The sequence below is a fragment of the Dunckerocampus dactyliophorus genome, chromosome 18 (genome assembly GCF_027744805.1).
Source record: "Dunckerocampus dactyliophorus isolate RoL2022-P2 chromosome 18, RoL_Ddac_1.1, whole genome shotgun sequence".
NCBI lineage: Eukaryota > Metazoa > Chordata > Actinopteri > Syngnathiformes > Syngnathidae > Dunckerocampus > Dunckerocampus dactyliophorus.
The window spans coordinates 1,730,488-1,750,476 of NC_072836.1; the positions used below are offsets into that span (position 1 = coordinate 1,730,488).

At 46.3% G+C, this 19,989-nt stretch overlaps 5 protein-coding genes across 5 annotated transcripts; 2 read left to right on the plus strand and 3 right to left on the minus strand.

The window, feature by feature from the left end:
• Positions 1 to 19: 19 nt before the first annotated feature.
• On the minus strand, positions 20 to 2,251 carry nfatc2ip (nuclear factor of activated T cells 2 interacting protein). The gene is made up of 9 exons (XM_054759832.1): positions 2,211 to 2,251; positions 1,548 to 1,646; positions 1,411 to 1,471; positions 1,214 to 1,337; positions 1,072 to 1,158; positions 773 to 980; positions 551 to 695; positions 386 to 480; positions 20 to 308 (listed from the first exon to the last, which is right to left on the minus strand). Exons 1-9 carry the CDS (start codon positions 2,220 to 2,222, stop codon positions 147 to 149), a joined length of 993 nt encoding a protein of 330 aa, XP_054615807.1. The 5' UTR covers positions 2,223 to 2,251; the 3' UTR covers positions 20 to 146.
• Positions 2,252 to 2,997: 746 nt separating this feature from the next.
• On the minus strand, positions 2,998 to 17,894 carry sgf29 (SAGA complex associated factor 29). The gene is made up of 11 exons (XM_054759834.1): positions 17,784 to 17,894; positions 4,809 to 4,921; positions 4,407 to 4,481; positions 4,257 to 4,332; positions 4,111 to 4,183; positions 3,978 to 4,042; positions 3,783 to 3,912; positions 3,553 to 3,699; positions 3,456 to 3,491; positions 3,220 to 3,382; positions 2,998 to 3,147 (listed from the first exon to the last, which is right to left on the minus strand). Exons 3-11 carry the CDS (start codon positions 4,470 to 4,472, stop codon positions 3,031 to 3,033), a joined length of 873 nt encoding a protein of 290 aa, XP_054615809.1. The 5' UTR covers positions 4,473 to 4,481; positions 4,809 to 4,921; positions 17,784 to 17,894; the 3' UTR covers positions 2,998 to 3,030.
• On the plus strand, positions 5,980 to 6,697 carry nupr1b (nuclear protein 1b). Its single transcript, XM_054759835.1, has 3 exons — positions 5,980 to 6,168; positions 6,233 to 6,368; positions 6,434 to 6,697. Exons 1-2 carry the CDS (start codon positions 6,072 to 6,074, stop codon positions 6,358 to 6,360), a joined length of 225 nt encoding a protein of 74 aa, XP_054615810.1. The 5' UTR covers positions 5,980 to 6,071; the 3' UTR covers positions 6,361 to 6,368; positions 6,434 to 6,697.
• Positions 8,031 to 17,447, plus strand: doc2a (double C2-like domains, alpha). The gene is made up of 11 exons (XM_054759836.1): positions 8,031 to 8,253; positions 11,975 to 12,206; positions 13,238 to 13,317; positions 13,416 to 13,490; positions 13,553 to 13,662; positions 13,780 to 13,906; positions 13,979 to 14,038; positions 14,513 to 14,709; positions 14,797 to 14,878; positions 14,974 to 15,070; positions 15,233 to 17,447. Exons 1-11 carry the CDS (start codon positions 8,239 to 8,241, stop codon positions 15,349 to 15,351), a joined length of 1,194 nt encoding a protein of 397 aa, XP_054615811.1. The 5' UTR covers positions 8,031 to 8,238; the 3' UTR covers positions 15,352 to 17,447.
• Positions 17,895 to 18,094: 200 nt separating the features above from the next.
• On the minus strand, positions 18,095 to 19,870 carry LOC129171303 (zinc finger protein 628-like). The gene is made up of 2 exons (XM_054759833.1): positions 19,664 to 19,870; positions 18,095 to 19,354 (listed from the first exon to the last, which is right to left on the minus strand). Exons 1-2 carry the CDS (start codon positions 19,854 to 19,856, stop codon positions 18,606 to 18,608), a joined length of 942 nt encoding a protein of 313 aa, XP_054615808.1. The 5' UTR covers positions 19,857 to 19,870; the 3' UTR covers positions 18,095 to 18,605.
• Positions 19,871 to 19,989: the final 119 nt, after the last annotated feature.

A 19,989-nucleotide genomic window follows, 5' to 3' on the forward strand; every position in this document is an offset into this window, starting at 1 on the left:
ATTTTTTTGACTTGACATGTTACAGCACAACAATGTCTTTATTTGCTTCAATGGAAAATTAAAGTCTTTTCAACCAAAAAAAATATTTTCTTTCTGCAGCATTTACAACATTTAATTGGGCTTTTCTTTTGACGACCTGTGCAGCCTCACATCCACACCTCAATGATGTCACCATCCTCCATGTCCAGTTGTGCAGGCGTCTGTTTGGCCGTCACCTTGCAGCCATCAAAGTGAAACTGCACTTTTCGTCTGGCGCTGGCAGGCATCGCTGACACGTACTGTGAGAAGATGGAACCTAGCTCCGCCTCCTAGAACGCACCATAACATCACCCGTCAGCGGCCAAAGCTAGCATGAAGCTAACATGCAGCAGAAGTGGCAACTGACTTTGTGCACAGAGAAGTCGCGCGTGGAGCCTCGCTCTTTGCCCTGCAGACGCACCGTGATGATGCCAACCTGCTCCGTCGCCATGACAACACACTCTGAAAAGCCACTGACAGTTCATCCCTTGTAGCAACACTGGTGGCGGTGGCAGCGTGTCACATGACTTACCTAAGATGTCGGTGATACCGAGGCCCAGCTCGCTGATGCTGGCATGGCTAGGAAGCTCCGCCTCCTCCCTCAGCAGCAGGAGGCGGTGGCTAGGCACTTGAAGGATAGCTGACAGCTGACTGGCGACCTCGCCCACAGACGTCGTCTGGGATGCACAAATACCACATTTTGAGGCGGGAAAACTGAGAAGCGTGTGCACGTGGGGTGTGGGTGCACACGTACCGAAAGCACAGAAAGCTTGTAGACGTCCGTGCGACATCGCACCTTCAGACGGCTTTCCTGCGCCCACAGATCACGTGGCTCCATCTCTAAAATGACGACATCGTCCTCATCTTGCTCAGGAATGCGACCTCGCCGCCGTCTGAGGCCCACGTCCCGCCCCTCAGGCGAGAGGGTGGCGCTGATGGCCCGCAGTTTCCTGTCCACCTCACTGACACGCACACATTTGTATTTGTACTTTATTTATCCCACAGCGGGGAAATTAGAGTGTGTACATGCGTGTGCGTGTGTGTGTCACTCACTTGATCTTCTTCTGGAAATTTCGGGACTGTTTTTGCACGGGAATCTCTGATGGGGGAGGTGGAGGAGACTGCGAGCGGCACCCTCCCCTGGCAAACACAGGTTAAGTGTGTGTGTGCGTGTTCAGCAAGCACATGATCTTACTTGTCTCTGCTGTCGTCCACCAGCTGCACTTCCTGTTCCTCCTCAGAGTCGCTGATCACTAAGGCGGCCGCTCTCGTCGCTTGACTCGACATCTGCAACCACAGACTGTCCACACCGTCATCGTCTGCAGGGTACAATAAAAAAGGTCTGTTTGAAAAGCAGATTGCAGCTGTGCTACATCCTAGATGACCTTTAACCTGTTCTTTCTTTTTCTGTCAAGGCAGGAAGCTCCGCCTTCAGACTCAGACTGCTGTTGACCTGAAACATGCCAACGAGGTCACAAAATGCCCTGGATGAATGCCTTAATCCCACGCCCCCACCCCCCCCCGCTCACCTTGTTAGAGTAGATGGGCACGGGGACGATGGCCGATGAGTCGAGTATGCGGCGGCGTTTGGGCGGTGGCTTCACCACGGGTGCTTCACCATCAGAGAGCTGGGGGGACACAGGAAGTCATCAATGATGTCAAAGAGCTGCTGACTCATAAACATGCTAGTATGCCCCCTAGTGGCTGCAGGCTACAACAACTATGGCATCACAGAAACCTCATCTGACTCCATGTTTGGGAAGTGTTACGATCTTCCAGCATGTTTAAGTGCTTTATTTCACTTCTTATTCTGAAAAAAGCACAACTGTAAGTGTTCGGACTCATTCATCGTGCACAAACTAAATGAAGAACGACATGCTAGCTAGCTAGCTATTGTACACAGCAAGTGGATGTAGCACCCGATTATGTTTAATCACGTTTATAGGTTGCAGCGAAAGTACAATATTACAAAATGTAACCAACTCAAACATTTTATCAGCGATCATTCAAGGAAGCTGCGTTGAGTCACAAAAGGGTGATTTTGTAAAAACGCTACTTTTACTTTCACAGCTTTGTCGAAGCGCAGTCCAACTACAACACTTTAGCCAGCATAGTTCACACTATGACGTCGTTAATACATTTGGTCGTTTCAATGCTTTTTAATCACTAAACAGCAGATGTGTGACACTCACCGCGTCCGCCATGTTCGCTTCCTCTTTACTGTTGCATTCAGAGACAGTAGGACATTTGTCTTCTGTACCACGCCGCTGCCTTCGGGACGGCGAGAGATCCTAACACTCATATAAATATTATATTATAATAGCAATATACACAACGCCAGCTAAATATTTAGACAAAAAGTAGATCGAAGATTCAATATAAGTTACACGATAGTATTTGATCAGTACATTACTTTGAATTCATTTTCTCACCCTAAACCAACTATTGACACCATCTTAATATTTTCCATCATCTTAATACCATCTCTCACCATCTTAATACTGACACCAACTTAATATTTCTTTCTTCAAATATGCCCTGATGATTAATGATCAGCTGGGGTCGGCATGAAAAGAAATGAATATTTCTACTTGAAGACTTCCATGCTGCCATGTGATAAACATGATCAATGTCAAAGGGAATGTAGAAACCAACTCCTCTATTGACATAAGACAATGAATAACACACGAGAAAGCTTTTTTAAAACTATGTATTTGACATCAGACGAAAGTATGACGTCATTAGCTTGGATTGGGTATTTGGAAAGTAAACCTTTTCCTGTAACTTTTAGTAATATAGAGCAAATGAAGACATTTTTTATTCATAATCTTATGAAGACAAAGACCAAAGCTAAAAAAAAAAGGAAGCAGCTCTCTGGGAGGGATGCACTTCCTTCACCATCCACTAGGTGATGCTTCAAGGAAACCGGACACGTCCTGGTCCACATCGCCTCGCTCTTTTATCTATCATGTCTTTGGACACACACACGATGGACATCACAAGCCAACGTAGTCACTTCTTCTTGTTCTCCTTGCAGGCGACCACATAGCGTTGTGCCACGTTGAGAGGCGGTGAGTAACCGTCCGCGTACGACGTGTCCTCAAACAGCACCGAGTAGTCGTCTTGCGGCTGCGCGCACACACACACACAAAGAATCATATGGTCCATGTTTTTATGCATATCTTGTGTGTGTGTGCTCACCCGGTACGGGCGTGTGTGTATGAGTGCACGGTAGAAGCAGGTGGTCTGGGGGTAGAGGGCGAGCACCAGCTGGTCTTTGTTGAAGAGAGCCTCGGGGTCGGTCTCAGGGTTTGCCTTCCACTGAGGCAGCGGGATGATGCGGCGTCTGCTGAGTGTGTGTCGCCTGTACACGCACACACATACAGGAAGTGACCTCAGCTATGTACACGCTTGCTTCCTGTTGTGAAGCTACTCACTCTTTGCCTTCTTCATCGATGTCGTCCACCTCATACCTGCAAGAGTTGGCGTGTGTGAGTGTGGCCGTCCACGCAGGGTCAAAGTTGACGTTCTTACTTGTTGGTGACGTGGCTGTAGCTGACCACCTCTGCCAGGATCCACTGCTCGTCTCCGTCCACCGCTTTCACCCTGGCCGCCACCTTGTCGCCCTGTTTGGCCACGTAGTCGCCACTGGCGGGCGTGGCCCCGCACAGAGGAGGGGGGCTGGACACAGTGAGGGAGAGGATGGGGGTTAGGTGTCTGATGACACGCAGAGCTTTATGGCTTTCCATCAGAGGACGCTGTACCTCTCGCCTGGTTTGCCGATCCACAGAGGCAACGTCATGGCCGACTGCTGGAGGAGCGTCATCAGGACGCCACGCCTCATGGTCTTTCTGGGGGGGTCGCTGTCACTATACACTCCTGCCATCTTGGCGGCTGCAAGAAACAACGTAGTTGATGAGGCGTCACACAGCGCCTACGGCGGCGACCTGCTTACTCACCAATCCTTCGCTCCTCCAACAAGGACTTGATCTCGGCTATTTTATCCAGAGAGCGGCGCAGGATGCTGACGACAACACATCACACGTAGTCAGTGTGTTTCTATGGCAACATGATGTTTACTGACTATCTCACCCACACTCAGCCTCTGCATCCGCCTTGGCGGTGGTGTACAGTCCTCTCAGCTTGGTGCGGTAGTATGGCGACGCTATGTGACACCGAGAGCACGTCAGTCACGTGACAAGCTGGCGAATGCACGGCAAACAAACATGGCGACTCACTCTTGTTTTCTGTCTGCATCCTCTCGTGTGTCTTCTGAATGTTGAGTAGATTGTGTTCACTGCGTGACCTCTCCTCCTGGAACACACACGCACACACATCGTTGCAATGGTCACATGACTGTCCTGCAGTCCACGTACTGGTGAACTCACCTGAGTTTGTTTGATGAGCTGATGGAGCTCAGTGAGCAGCTCAGCGATCTTCGTATCCGCTGACATGAGCGCAACCTGATGGTGAACAAGAGATGGCATCACACGACCACATAAATATTACTTCCACAGAAAAATGAAGTTACATCAACGATTGCAAAATGCATGTGATTTGCGTCCTAATTGCTGTTAATAAGGGCTAAAAGTGATATGGCATTACCATTAATATTAATATTTGTGCAGTTGCTAAAGTGATGTTATGCTAGCGTTAGCCGCGCTGCACTGCTGAACGCTACTAATTATCACACAACAAACACTAAGACTTCAGTACTTTACAAAGTTTTAGCACCAATAAAGATTATGTACAATATTTACATTAACACAACATCTCTGTAGGCGACTTACGGAGAGAATCAAACTGTTGAAATTGTCGCCTTGCTATCAGGTTAGCTTCTTCTTCTTCTTCTTCTTCTACGTCGTCTCGGTGCAGAGAACGTCTGCCCCCTCGTGGACGACAACTGTATGAAGGCCAAAAAAGAAAAGGATCTTTTGCAAACACAAATGTAAAAAAATGACTGTACATTCAAAAGCAAATCACATTATAGAAATAAAGCCAGGTAAATAAAATTAATTAACCAGTATGATTGAAGTGAATACAGTGTGTACACAATGAGTCAAGTGATTTATTTTTATTAATAATTAACGACAGTGCTCTGGATTGAACCCAATTCTTAATAAATCTCTAATTTGAATGTTTAAAAAAGTAAAAGTGAGCTGTTGTCTTTAATAGGAGGATATGTGTACACAATTATTACTACATGAAAAATGGTTTATCCACTTAAAGTCTGATTAAGTCGCATTTAGCCTGAATGATTGTGCTGATCTCCTGAGGCGACGCCCTCCATCAGTACACAAACACACATCAAATTATTATTATTATTATTGTTACTAGATTTATTATTACTACTGACACAAGACACGGAGTTTACACAACCTGAGACACCAAATCTGTTGAAAATATATCCTCATATGAAAGAAATAATCTTACACGTGTTATCTTGCATGACCTGCTTCTCTCAAGCGTGTGCACAACTCAGATGTGACACACAAACGTCACAACACACAAGCATCATTAGTGTCAATGCTAGTGCTAACAGGCTGTTAATGCCAAATAAAAGCTGAATTCGTGAATTCATGCGCGTGAGCTCTGACATCCACAAACAAGTTGAGATAAGATGAGAATGAGGTCGTGCATGTTGACATTGCTAAATGTTGAAAGAGGGAGGTGACCTTGGCCCCCGTTTGCGCTCTGATAAGTGGATTTGGGTCAGCTGGCTCGGCGAGGTCACGCTGACTAGGAGAATGAAAAACACCAAGTCAGCTGAGTCGAGCCTTTTTCAACTCTTATGTATTGAAAAATATTTAATCTTTTTAGGACAAACCGCTGCCATGAAATGATACAAGAGCAGGGGGCGGGGCCTCAGTGTTTCTTAAAAACACAGAAAGTGGAGACCTTGGGGGGCGGGGCCTCAGTGTTCCTTAAAAACACAGAAAGTTGAGACGTTGGGGGGCGGGGCGTCAACATTCCATAAAAAGACCCACACAGTGTTTTTCCCTGAGAAGCAGACGGACACGTCGCTGCTGCTGTTGTTGTTGCAGGCGGTCATCATGAGTCACGTAGACGTGAAGAACTTGAAGCCAAGTAGCTTTGAGGATGAATACTACGACGAGTACGACTACTACAGCCTCAGCGACAAGTACACAGGTGAGCTGACTGGTGTGTGTGTGTGTGTGTGTGTTGTTGTCTGATGTGTCGGTGATGATGGCAGAGGGGTCGGCACGCAAAGGTCGCACCAAGAAGGAGGCGAGCGAGCACACCAACAGGCCCAACCCCGCCGGACACGAGCGTAAGATTGCTGAGAAACTGCAGAACAGCGAGAAGAAAGCCAAGGAGTGAACGGCCAGGTGAGTTTGTTTGCTCTGAGGCCAGGCAAGCGCGGAGGTGACCTTGTTGTCTTGTCCTCCATCAGGACCGCTCTGACGGCTAAACAGGAAACGACCACGGCCTCTATATGGCGACCCGCCCTCATGTGCTGCCTCGCCACGGCAGGAAGACGCCACGTGTGCCAACATCTGATGTCGGTGGTGTGCGTGCACGCGCACGGCCCTCCCAACTCCCTCCCCCACCTGCGGCGGTGGCGTGCACGTGATCACGCCACGCACGTGCACCTTTGATTGACGTGCTGGCAGCTTGTGATTTGTGTGTTGACGCTCAAATAAAGTTTTCATTCAAAGGCTGTGTCTCACATAGAATACTTCACTCAGTACACCCAATCCATCACTACCATTGTAGACTGGAAATGACAGTAGTACAGTGCTTCAGGTCCCTCTTCCTCCACACCCGTCCTTGGGCAAGTCACTTCACCAGTGGGCGAAGTGGACGGAGGAGCCGTATGCACGTCTGTCTTTTCTGTGCATTCTAAAGATATAAAAACAGGTAAAACGAGGCAGCTAATTCATGCACGTAATGGGACGCACCTGCTCTGCCTAGCATGTAGCAACAGGTACATTCACGATAACATGTGATACTTACAGTATTTTGCTCATTTTAAGCATTAGCCGAACTTCCTTCCTGTGTGCATTGATAGCAACATAGAAAGGAACGCTACACCTCGCGTTAACGTTTCCAAACTCAAAAACAAACACACAGTGGCGGCGGCGGCAGCTCCAATATGTAGCGTTACCTTTCGCTAGTGTCCTGAGTGTGTGGTGAAGCTAGTCGCTAGCTGGCTAGTCACTAGCTGGTGTGGTGTGGAGAGGTGTCACTACGCCGGTAACATAGTTCTTGGGTGTAACAATGCTAACAACAATAATAATAATAATGTGAAGTTCTCTTGGAGATCCATAAGCTATCAATAACAATGTCGCCGTAGCTTGGTTAATATGCAGGTCACATTTTCTAAATGGAGCGTTGTTGGCGCTTTTTTCAGAAGGCTTTTTAGGCGGAAAAGGTGTGTCCCATTACGTGCATTCTTAGCTGTCTCTTTTTATCTGTTTTTATATGTTTAGAACGCACAGAAAAGAGGAAGACGTGTGTTCATGTCTCACATAAGGATTGTGGATGATGGATAAAATAAAATTTAAAAAGTGCACTTTTCCTTTAAGCGGAATATCTCCTCCTCCTGCACTGTGCGATGTTTGATGTGAGCAACAGTGCCCTGTCTGTGTGTGTGTGTGCGCGTATGTGTGCACGCGCGCGTGCCGAGGCCACCAGGGGTCAGTGCTCACTTTCACAGACACTCAGGTCTGTTATAAAAACGTCCAGCAGCCATGGCCTTTGACGCCTGTTGTTGTTGTTGATGTGTGTGTGTGTGTGTGTGTGTGTGAGTGAGCGTGCGTGCGTGTGTGAAAAAATGAGTAAGGGTTCCATCACATACATGTGAGGAGGAGGATATGCAGAGAGGAAGATGAGAATTTAACAACAACCCTCTTCATTCACAGGGAGTAAACACACACACACACACACAGGAAGCAGCGTCCACATCATCTCCACCTTTCCCTGCTTTGTGTGTGTGTGTGTGTGTGTTGGATGCACGTGCACATGTATCATTAAGCATCATTAAGTGCAAATGATACAGAGAAGAAGAAGAGGAGGAAGATGAGGAGGAGGAGTAAGAGGAGGAGGGACACAGATGCGGCTGTAGACACTGCTTGCACTTCCACCCCCCCTCCCCCCACCGCCCCTCCATCAAGAAGAGTGCGATGTGTGTGAGAAGAAGCACTAGTGGTTCATAAAGAACCCCCCAGCCTGCTCCCTCGTGGTGTGTACTCGTTCATGCGGCATCTGCAGGTAAGTCCTCTTCATACACACGCGCACACGCACGCATCCATTAGCAGTACATCTCACCAAAGTGCAGGTTAGACAACAAAAAGACTTTAGCGCTGCTTTGTACTGCTCCGCCCTGGTGGACATTGCCAGTACTGCAGCAACATTCACATTTGCTTTTTGTTTGTAACAAAGTCATCATAACGTATACTCATATTGGCATGCTGTGCTATGCTATATGCTATGCTATATGCTATGATGTGCTATGATGTGCTATCCTATGCTGTCATGTCTTCCAGGCTGGAGCACTCATTTGATTTCTTTCCTCTTGGAATGACCTTATTATTATATTATGTTACATTATGTGTACATTGTATTCATTTATATTACATTATACATATATTATTTTTATTATATTACATTATGTGTACATTGTCATTATACTACATTATATTATCTTCGATTATATTACATTATATGTATGTGTTCATTTATATTACATTATACATATATTATCTTCTATTATGTTACATTATGTGTACATTGTGTTCATTTATATTACATCATACATATATTATTTTTATTATATTACATTATGTGTACATTGTCATTATATAACATTATACATATATTATCTTCTATTATATTACATTATGCGTACATTGTGTTCATTTATATTACATTATACATATATTATCTTCTATAATGTTACATTATGTGTACATTGTCATATTACATTATATGTACATCATGCTCTACTATGTTACATTATGTACATTAGATTCCATACAGTATTACATATGGACATTATGATACAATACTGTATATTACATTATGTCACATTACATTACATATTTTTACATATACAGTCAAACCTGTCTTAGCGGCCACCTTTATAGAACGGCCACCTGCCCATAGCGGCCACTAAAAAAAATCCCCCGCAGCAAATTTACATGTTATAGACCCTGTGTATAGCAGTCACCTGTCCAACGTGGCCAGCGGCCACCCATTTTGTCTCCCTTGGTCAATATCTGACCGCATATAGCGGCCAAATTACCAACTCAAGTAGAAGCTTCATGCACGAAAAAGTTTGGTTTTTCAATCAATGAAGGCGTCGTGTGTAGACTTTAATTACTGAGTCCTAGCTCAGTCACAATCATTCACAAGATCCACACAAACTGTCAGTTGTTCCACATAAAAAAGACGTCTTCTTTTGAGCTTGCTATTTCCTGGTCAAACATGTAACTTTAAGAGCATTTGCACCAAAACATTACCGCAAAGTAGGCTGGGAACAGGACGTGCTCCCAGCGATGCTACAAAAAAAAAAAAAAAAAAACATACGCTAGCATGCATGCGGCAGCGGGAGCAAAATTGAGTTGGGTTGTACTTAATTGAAGTATTTTAGAATGTACTCACGTTATTTTTCATCAATCCTCATTCACAAATCCATCAAAGTCCTCATCTTCTGTATTCGACACAAACAAAGCCGTCTTCTTTTCCATTCGCTACTAGTCTGTTAACTTGTCAGCGTCAAGGAGAGACTCACGTCGCCGATGCACTTTAATGGCTTTATTAACAGCGGAGAACACTGCAGGACTTTACATCCACGCCAACATAAACACACTTCCCAACTCTCTCCAAACTCACAGCTAGCACTGAGCCTAGCTCTCCTGCTCGGGACGCCCACCGTCACTTCCCGTCACTTCCTGATGAACTAAAGCTGTAATGACACTCTGCCGTATAAAAAGTAAAATATTAAAAACAAGCGTAAGACATTACTAGCACAGCTTTGTTCTGTGGGTGGTGGATATATTCTATCAGTTATTATTAAGCCTCTAGCTTCCTTTTAGTAAGTAAAAACCTTGGCTATGATTGCACTACATTGTCATGTAGACCTACAAAGTACACTTGGAAGAACAAGAGGTGAATAAATGTATTGCAACTGATGTGAAACTGATGAGGGGTAGGATTAAATAAGCTTTGCTTCTTCCTACTCCTTTTTGGACATGCAAAATTGTGAATTGTACTATGTGATGTGCTACTGTTTGACTAATGGATGTTCAGGATTAAAACCATGAACCATGATAATAACAAGCCTAGTAGTGCTGTACAACTTTTATCCGCAGTCCGCAGTGCCCTCTACTGGTCAACATTATTATTATTATTTTTTTCCTTTCCTCTACTGGTCAACATTCAAACTGGACGCCAACCTGTCTATATAGGCCACCTGTCTATAGCGGCCACTTTTGCAGACTCCCTCTAGTGGCCGCTATAGACAAGTTTGACTGTATACACATTATATTACATCATTCACTTTATATATTTTATATTTTTAATGTGACATTTCCGGCTCATCATTTCATCTATAATGACCCCCAGAAATACATTTTCGTTCCCCCTTTCAATGTCCAACCCATCAATTTGTATTTGCGCCTGAGCATCCTTTCTCACTTTTACTTAGGTTCAGGGATCACGTGTTTTTATCGAAGCATCTTTTTAGTATAGCCATTTATCTTTTTTATCAGCTCTTCTGTACTTTCTCCAGAACAGAAGGCAGTAGTATCGTCGGCAAATGGTACTAGCTTTAGGTCTTTCGTGACTTTACAGATGTCCTTCATGTATAGGTTGAACAGTTTTGGTCCCAATATTGACCCCTGGGGTACGCCGCACGATATATTTAAGTATATTCTCCTAGGGTCACGTATTGCTTCCTGTTTGAAAGATAGCTTTGAACCCAATTCAACGATAACTCTCTGATTCCACACCTTTCCAATTTTGTAATTAGGATGTTGTGATTAATTGTAGGAAAGCTTTTGCCAAATCCATAAATACTGCAGCTTTGAGCGTTGGTCATTTCCATCAGTGCCATGGAGGCTGAAATGTCAGCTCTGTATCCGTACTGGCTGCCCGCAAGTCATTTATTCTTATTAATACATTTGTCCAACCTATTGTTGAATAACTTTGCAATAATTTGGGAAAATTGTGCTCATGACGAAACTGGGCGATAGTTTGTAAATTGATGTTTGTCTCCATTTTTGAAAACTTTAGCTATTTTCACTTTGTTTGGAAATTCACCGTTCTGAAATGATAAGTTACTGACGTACGTTAGCATTTCTGCAGTCTGCTTGATTACCATTTTTATGGTTCCCATATCGATTCCTTTACAATCAGCTGTTTCTCTTTCACACTTGTTGACGATGTCAGTGATTTCCTTTTTTGTCACCTCATAATGTCATCAATACAAGGGAATCATGAAACTTTCCAACGATCTCATTCATTTTCAACGTGATGTCAAAATACATCATTTACTACGTCAAGACCCGTGTGGCCCCGGTGGAACTCATTAGAAGCTGTGCTTTACAACACACGGCTGTGCATGCAGAGCAGCACACGCACACACAGGTGCTCACCTGCCAATCAGGATTTCAAGAGGCTGAAAACAGACAAAGCAGAGTGAGACATCTGTAGCAAGAGAACATCTGTGGATTTTGTGATTGGCGGCAGCAATATGAGCGTGTGCATGAGAGCGTGCATGAGAGTGATGCTTTCATATGAGGCTGGCCAGCAAAGCAATCATGTCATGTGACCTCGCACCACTTTCATGTTCCCACTGAAACATCACATCAAACTTACTTGGCTCGCCCTCGCATGCACACACACACACACACACACACACACACACACACACACACACACACACACACACACACATCATGACTCCTCCCTTCATGTGATTGATTGACAGCTGGTCCACATGACAGTTCGGAGGACCAAGAAGCTCAACATCTCCATCCAGGAGCACATGGCCATCAACGTGTGTCCTGGTCCAATCAGACCCATACGTCAGATCTCCACCTACTTTCCCCGTCTGACCCCCACGTCCCCCACCCCTGTCTCCCCACCGGCCGCCCTCAGCCCCACCACCATGGTGTCCAGCGCATCTATGGACGCCATCAGCTCAGACAGCGACGACTGCAGTGAGCTTTACTGTCATGTGTGTGTGTGTCTGTGTATATATGCGTGTATATGCACATGTGTATCCGTGCATGTGTGTGTGTGTGTGTGTGTCTGTGTATATATGTGCATGTGTATCCGTGTGTGTGTGTGTGTGTGTGTGTGTGTGTATGTGTATGCGTGTGTGCTTACAGTTAGTGTGGTCTATGTTTTGTTTTGTCACAAATCTTAACCTTCTTGTTAGCATTAGCATGCACTGTCAATCAAACACAAATATGTTCACCTAAGTACTTACACTTTAGTGCATAAGTTCACTTGGGTACTTACACTTAGTCTTTTAGTGCATAAGTGCACTTGGGTACTTACACTTAGTCTTTTAGTGCATAAGTGCACTTGGGTACTTACACTTAGTCTTTTAGTGCATAAAGTGCACCTGGGTACTTACACTTAGTCTTTTAGTGCATAAGTGCACCTGGGTACTTACACTTAGTCTTTTAGTGCATAAAGTGCACCTGGGTACTTACACTTAGTCTTTTAGTGCATAAGTGCACTTGGGCGCTTACACTTAGTCTTTTAGTGCATAAGTGCACTTGGGTACGTACACTTAGTCTTTAAGTGCATAAGTGCACTTGGGTACTTACACTTAGTCTTTTAGTGCATAAGTGCACCTGGGTACTTACACTTAGTCTTTTAGTGCATAAGCGCACCTGGGTACCATATTTACACTTAGTCTTTTAGTGCAGTGATGGACATGTACCACCTTCAATAGTCACCATTTGGCTACGTCGCACAAGGGGAGGGACTAACTGCGGTGGTTGCAATTCACCATTAAAAAGGAGAGTGTGGTTATTTTAGGTAAGTGACAACGATAGTAATGGATGTGGGACAGCACTGCACACTCAGGAACTAAGTGCACAGTGTAGACAGCATACGTACTGAAGTGTATTGATGCAAGTATTCCATTTGAGACACAGCCTGTGTGTTGAATAAGGTGGTGTGTGTGTGCGTGTGTGTGTGTGTGTGTGTGTGTGTGTGCGCGCGTGTGCATGTGCAGCCTCGTTGGGCACGCTGGAGTTTGAGCTGAGATACGAGCAGCGGTCCAGTCAGCTGCATTGCACGGTTCTACGGGCCAAGGTAAGCTTTGTGTCAGGTGACATTTTGAATCTCTGGGGGGGTGTGGCCTCCCGTGGGAGGCGATCGACGTGATGAAGGTGGCGTGTTTGCGTGTGCAGGGTTTGAAGCCCATGGACTTTAACGGCTTGGCTGACCCGTACGTCAAAGTGCACCTTCTGCCTGGCGCCTGCAAGGTGAGACTCGAAGCTTCCGTCACTGCATGAAGGTATGTTCACGCGCTAAACGTGTCCATCAGGCCAACAAACTGAAGACGAAGACCATCCGCAACTCTCTGAATCCTGTGTGGAATGAGACGCTCACCTACGTGGGAATCACGCAGGAAGACATGCTCCGGAAGACGCTCAGGTGTGTCTCTGTGCTGTAGATCTACAATCAATAGAATGTGACACCAGCGTGATCTGGGTCATCTTCAGCAATCCACAATATGCACACATGATAGACTGCACCTGACTCATCCCGCAGGCTGATGGTGTGTGACGAGGACAAGCTGACCCATAACGAGTTCATTGGCGAGTCCCGAGTGGCTCTCAGACGACTGAAAGCTGAGCAGAGCAAACACTTCCACACGTGCCTGGAACATCCCCCCCCGGTAACACACACACAAACACGCACACACACACGGGAAGTAGCCAATACTTTGTGTGTGTGTGTGTGTGTGCAGCTGCCATCTCCGAGCGCCACAGGAGAAGCTCTACGAGGAATCTCCTGCTACTTGAGAGAGGTACTCAACCAGCATCAGCAACATGTGACACACACAGGTCACATGACCAGTGGGTGCCAACGTTCCTCCGCTTTCCAGTGATGTCACGATGGCGTAGCAAACACCGCACAGCGGCGCCTCCCGTCTTGTGACTATCTCCGCCTTGTCTGCATGATGTCATCACACACACGAGAGCTCCAAAAACGTCTGAGCTCAGCAGAAAAGAATCAAAGTCGTCATCTTCATTCACGCTTGCCCGTATGGTGTAGATGCGCATTTCATGTACGGTGTGTATCTTCCATGTACACATTCCATGGAACTTCACTCTTCATCAGCAATCCTTCCAAACCTGCGCCTCAAACTCACTCCAACAAAAACTACACACCCAACCATCCAAGAAGGGACAATGACTGTCCCGGGAACACAACCAACCACCAGACCGGGAATACGAGCGGTGTTCTCGAGAGGAGCTGACGGGTGTTGTCTTATTCCCAGTGGGAGAAGGAGCAGCTCCACAGTCTGGAGGAAAGAGGTCGTCTTCTTCTGTCGCTGCAGTTCGTGCCCCCCCTCGCGGAAGAGGATGCGGAGCCAGATGACAGCTGGCGGGGGGGCGGTCTGTGCGTGGGCGTGAAGCGTTGTGCTCACCTGGCAGCCATGGATGTCAACGGCTTCTCCGACCCCTACGTGAAAATGCACGTGCAGGAAGAGTGTGACGCCGACTTATGAGCTAATGTTTGTTAGCATGTTGCTAGCTAACAGCTCTGGGATGTTTCTGGCAGATACCTGAAACCCGACATGGAGAAGAAGTCCAAACACAAAACTGCAGTGATGAAAAAGACGCTGAACCCTGAATTTAATGAGGTAAGAAAGGTTCGCCCTCGTCCAACGTCAGGGTGCCGCCCAAGTTGAGGTGCAAGGTGGTGCTGTGGAGTCATTGAAGCGTCTCTTCCACGCAGGAGTTCTTCTACCAGATCTCCTGGTCAGAAGTGGCCACCAAGACGCTGGAGGTGACCGTGTGGGACTATGACTTGGGACGTTCCAACGACTTCATAGGTGAGACGCTGACACCACCCGTGGCTGACTTCTGATGGGGCGTGGCCTGTCACTGACAAACAACTTCTCACCTTTTCAAGAACTTCCTGTCACTTAGCGTGTTGAGAGGCGACATGCTAACTCTGGTGAGGCTAACCGCAGAACTGTCCACTTCCTGTCTAGGTGGCGTCTGTCTTGGTGCTCACTCTCTAGGCCACGCCCTTCGCCACTGGACAGACTGCCTGAAGAACAAAGGCCAGCAGGTGGAGCGCTGGCACATTCTGACCAATCAGCTGCCATGAAGGATCAGCCACCATGTCATGTGACCTCGGTAACCAGGAACACAGTGAAACAGGAAGTTGCCTGTCCAGCCAACCACTTGCTAAATGTTAGCATGCTGATGATGTCCCGCTGGCTGTGTTAGCATGTTTGTTAGCATCACATGATCTTCTGTTACAGCAGCAAGCTAACGACATGCTGGCTGCGGTATCACATGGACACATTTATTGTCTGTACGATCACTAAAGGGGACCTATTGTACTCATTTTCGGGCCTTTGTGTCGAGTTCTGGACCCCCATAGAGCAGCTGCACACGACAACCCGAACAGGAAGCTTTCTAGACCTTGCAGACTCTGCACCTCTTCCTGTAAAGTTTCCTGCCTCCCACCCAAACAGTCTGTGTAATTTACGCCAAACCCAGCCTTTCTCCAGGTACGCCTCCCGCCGAGCCCACTCCGCTGTGCCTGGTCACGCTCCCGGGGACCTCCGGACAGCAGCCGAACCCCTTTTGTCCGATTACTTACACAAAATAAACCGTTAGGACACTGATCAATTGTTACTTACAGCTTGCTCTTCTGACTCTTCAACACGACCAAGTGATGTTGGAAAGGCGCCGGACTTCAGCAATAGTTTGGCCGACAGTCCAGCTTCGTATCGGCTCATGTTCACAAGATAGTCCCGTGTGAAGTGCTGTTGACAGATGTCGCTGGCCAGGAATCAGCAACTCCAGCCACTTCTGCCTGATGCTTGCCTCTGTAGGCACCCCAACAAACACTTCCTGAGAGCCATTGCTCGACATGCTAACACGCATGCCCATAGAGGTAAGTCCTAATATACGTCTGTAAAACACAGCGTGCGGAGCCATCCAAACCTCATTATCCGACGCGTTGGCATCGTTTAACGGGAGAATACAACATTTCTAGGTCAGCAGAGCATAATAGGTCCCTGTAGCTGGCGCAGATGAGGTCACGACATTGAATGTCAACAGCAGTCATTTTCATTGTTTACATTGTGCATTTTGTTTTATTTAGGAAATGTACTTGGTTACATGTGAACGTTCAACATGTCCTATGCACGAAAATGATTGTTATAGACCTTTTGGTATATTCTGAGTAAGTCATGTGACAGGTGTAACCTGGAAGTGCTTAGTAGGAAGCGGAAGTGTTAAAAGAGCAACACGCTGAAAGAAGGCACGAGCAAAGAAATCCTTTACATTCCTGTACATTCTACCATTGGTCTACCTGGCGAACACGGTGAATATAACTTTGTTTCACAACTGTATTGTATTTGTTGTTTATGAAATGCACATGTAACAGTTTACAGTTTTCACGGTGCCTCACGATTGCTTCAGTGTCCTGCAATGGCATGCTGCATGCCTTCAAGAGCAATACATGCATCGTGAACATCAGTAAAAGCAGCATGGACTACAGACCAGGGGAGTTACCATCCCCTTAAGTACTGATGTGGGAATTGATACTCAAGATAAGCATCACAGAAGGTGAAAGGTTAAGTGTGATTGTGACTCAAAACTCCACAACATCCTCCCTTGATGGGGGAATCTGCGTTAAGGGAAGATAAGTATTTGTGTAAGATTACGTGAGTGGCATGCAAGAAGGTTGTTACTAAGACGTGGCTTAATCCAAGACCCCCCAACACCGCAAGACTGGTTCAGTATTATGAACACAATATATGACATGGAACTATTAACATACGGACTGAGAACTGAAGAGGACATATGTCGAGAAAAGGGGGCGAAATGGACACTTCACTGGTGGAAACCAACGAAAGGACTTCTAAAGCATACCATGACAACGACTGTCAAGTTTTGATTGGATCGGAAATTGTGCAATTCAGTGCTCATTTGTGTGTTTGTGTTTCTGTTCGAGTGATTAAAAAAAAAAAAGTTGAAAATTGGGAAAAAAATAAAAGTAAAAAAAAAAAGAAAAAAAAGTGTGGAGTCGTTTTGCAAGCTGTGAAAAAACAACCTGACCTGCAGAGGCCAGAAAACATACATCAAATCTCATATTGTTAAAAAGTTATTCAGAAATTCACATTTCAATTCAATATGGCAATAAAGATTATTACACGTAAATTAATTCATACTTCTGTTCATAGATGCAATAGGATTTCAATCAGATTACGCAGCACTCATTATACACAGTGAATTCTACTACTGGTTAGCATTGAGTTTAGCAACCATTAAAGACACAATAAAAAGACAATTCTAAAAAAAAATTAACAGCCGAAATCAAGGTAACACAACAAAAACTTAAGCCGATGACAACACTTTTCGATTGGTAACGCAATAATAAATTAAACAAGCAAATGAGGAAAAAACACATTTCCGCAATGGAGTTCATGGCGCGATCAAATAAGTAACTTTCCCACACAACCTACTCAACAATGCGGCTTAAAATACGCTGGGTGGCAAGTGTGAAAGATGTGTGCATCTTACCGCAGTTGTTTTATTCGTAACTCAAATAAAAGGCGGTAAATGTGCCACTTGAGTCGTCGTCTTCAGCCACAACAAAACCCGTGATTTACTGCACTTGCTGGCATTTCATTGTTGCCGCACAGCGGCGACAGTGACTCGAGAGGGGACCTCACGTCAGCTGACCGGAATCATGTGACAGCTGATTTACTAGAACGAAAGTGTTTTTACTAGTATAGCATATGTGGCACAGGTAGCCCAATGACAACTTCTTCCACTAGATAGCAGCATGAAGCTGTTAGCATTCAACACTGAACGCAATACAATACATTATTGTTCTGTCGAATACACACTTTATACATACACACTAACACAAGTGGACTCCCAGTACGAGCCTTCCCGCCACACGACCACGTGATCGCATTGGCAGGAGCTGTCGCCGCAAGTGACGTCACTCAAGCACTGCGTTATCCAGGAGCATGTTTGGAAAACTTTATTCCACATAAGATAAACCAAATTAAATAAATAAAAACATGAAGTGGTGAGGTAGCTAAAAGTTATTAGGACTAATGTGTGACTGAAAGAAGACAAGCATGAATAAGATACACAACGAGATGAGAAGCTACATTGGTTCTTCACACTAGCAGCAGCTATGCTCTGTCAAGGTCAAAGGTCGCTATGTAAAGACTTTATTCACATTCCTCTCAAAGATTTTTAACAATGTGCTCATCTTTTCTGTGTGGTGATGTCCAGTGGAGAAGCTGCTGTCCTTTCAGGTCACATGTCCATGCATCCTTTACCGAAGGGATGGAATATTGTCTGAATTGTTGGGCCGCAGCAGCGGAATCACGTGTCCTCGTTGGCGTGTGTGCGCCTGTGCTTCTTCAGCGTGTCGCCATCACTGAAGGTGCGGCGGCAGAGTGTGCAGCTGTACGGTCGCTCCCCCGTGTGGATGCGCACGTGTCGTCGCAGGTTTCCCCGCTGGCTGAAGCTCTTGGAGCAGAAGGTGCAGCGGTGCGGCCTCTCGCCCGTGTGCGTGCGCAAGTGTCGCCGCAGGTCGGCCGACTGCGCAAAGGACTTGCAGCACCAGTCGCAGGCGTACGTCTTGCGCTTCTGCTCCAGGTGGAGGCGGAGCCTGGTGGCCTGGTCGAACACCTCGCCGCAGCGGGGACACTCAAAGACGATAGCGGCCACCGACGTGTCCAAAGAGTTTTTGTCATTCCCTTGAGTGTCCCGTGGGTCTGGCTGCTCTGCCGTCGTCATCGTCCCGTCTGCCTTTGTCCTGATGTGTGATTCGTCCACGGAGACGTGATCGTGTGACTCTGCAGACGTCACCTTCAACTCCTCCTGTTCAGTTTTGATGATCGGAGGCGGTGGTGCCTGCTGCACATCCACATGGAGCGTGAGGACAGCGGCGGGTGGCGAGTTGGAGGGAAGAGACGCCATGTAAAATGCGTCGTGTGGATGGGTGAGGCTGGCCGTTGCCTGCTTGGACGTGCTCGCTGGTGGTGCTCGGACATGTTTGGGGCCCGACACTTCCTCGTGGTCACGATGCTGCTCAGGTGCTGCAGAACCGAGAGTGCACTTGTTGGATCCTGAATGAAGAGAGAACATATTGAAAGCTTCTCTATTGGAACAGCAGCAGTCTCTTTTCAGCTCATTCAATCACTTACACTGACATTTAAAATATTACAACAATCATTTCACACGCTTTAGTTATTGCCAAATGTGAGTGTTACTGTAAAACAACACATTAAACATGTTTACATTTTCATTTTAGCCGCGCTCTGATTTTCCCGCGTCCCCGCGAAAGATTAAAGAGAACACATCTTGAGCGTGGTTTGTAGTTAGCTAGATAGCTAGCTGGGCTAACCTGCTAGCCTAGCTAACTAGCTGGGCCTTACTCAGACACTGAGGCCCGGCCTCCAGGAGCCAGAAGTCCCGCAGTTGCCTCCGCAGGCTCTCGTTCTCTCGCCGGGCCCGGACCGTTTCTTCCCGGTACTCGCTCACCGTGTCCTCCACCACGTCCAGGATGTCCCTGACCAGCGCTGTCAACCGCTCTGTCAGGTAGCCGCTCAGCAGCTCCAGTTTGGTCATTTTGAAACACACAGAGCGGAAACACAACAAACTAAACCGGAAGTATTTGTTATTCACAATAAAGGCGTTGTTTGTTATAACGGTGACGTGAAATAGGGTTGAATCCTCGTACAAGAAATCCTCTTTTTAAAGG

What these genes read in the sequence shown, in the direction of transcription:
- nfatc2ip (XM_054759832.1), bottom strand. An exon ending in GACAGAAAAAGAAAGAACAG is followed by an intron (nt 1,338 to 1,410) that starts GTTAAAGGTCAT and finishes TGTACCCTGCAG; the next exon opens with ACGATGACGGTGTGGACAGT. An exon ending in GCGACTTCTCTGTGCACAAA is followed by an intron (nt 309 to 385) that starts GTCAGTTGCCAC and finishes GGTGCGTTCTAG; the next exon opens with GAGGCGGAGCTAGGTTCCAT.
- sgf29 (XM_054759834.1), bottom strand. Translation starts at nt 4,472, where the DNA reads ATGTCAGCGGATACGAAGATCGCTGAGCTGCTCACTGAGCTCCATCAG. An exon ending in TACAGCCACGTCACCAACAA is followed by an intron (nt 3,492 to 3,552) that starts GTAAGAACGTCA and finishes CAACTCTTGCAG; the next exon opens with GTATGAGGTGGACGACATCG. An exon ending in ATCGATGAAGAAGGCAAAGA is followed by an intron (nt 3,383 to 3,455) that starts GTGAGTAGCTTC and finishes GTGCGTGTACAG; the next exon opens with GCGACACACACTCAGCAGAC.
- nupr1b (XM_054759835.1), top strand. Translation starts at nt 6,072, where the DNA reads ATGAGTCACGTAGACGTGAAGAACTTGAAGCCAAGTAGCTTTGAGGAT. An exon ending in CCTCAGCGACAAGTACACAG is followed by an intron (nt 6,169 to 6,232) that starts GTGAGCTGACTG and finishes TGATGATGGCAG; the next exon opens with AGGGGTCGGCACGCAAAGGT.
- doc2a (XM_054759836.1), top strand. An exon ending in TCCGACCCCTACGTGAAAAT is followed by an intron (nt 14,710 to 14,796) that starts GCACGTGCAGGA and finishes TGTTTCTGGCAG; the next exon opens with ATACCTGAAACCCGACATGG. An exon ending in TGAACCCTGAATTTAATGAG is followed by an intron (nt 14,879 to 14,973) that starts GTAAGAAAGGTT and finishes TCTTCCACGCAG; the next exon opens with GAGTTCTTCTACCAGATCTC.
- LOC129171303 (XM_054759833.1), bottom strand. Translation starts at nt 19,856, where the DNA reads ATGACCAAACTGGAGCTGCTGAGCGGCTACCTGACAGAGCGGTTGACA. An exon ending in GGCCGGGCCTCAGTGTCTGA is followed by an intron (nt 19,355 to 19,663) that starts GTAAGGCCCAGC and finishes CTCTTCATTCAG; the next exon opens with GATCCAACAAGTGCACTCTC.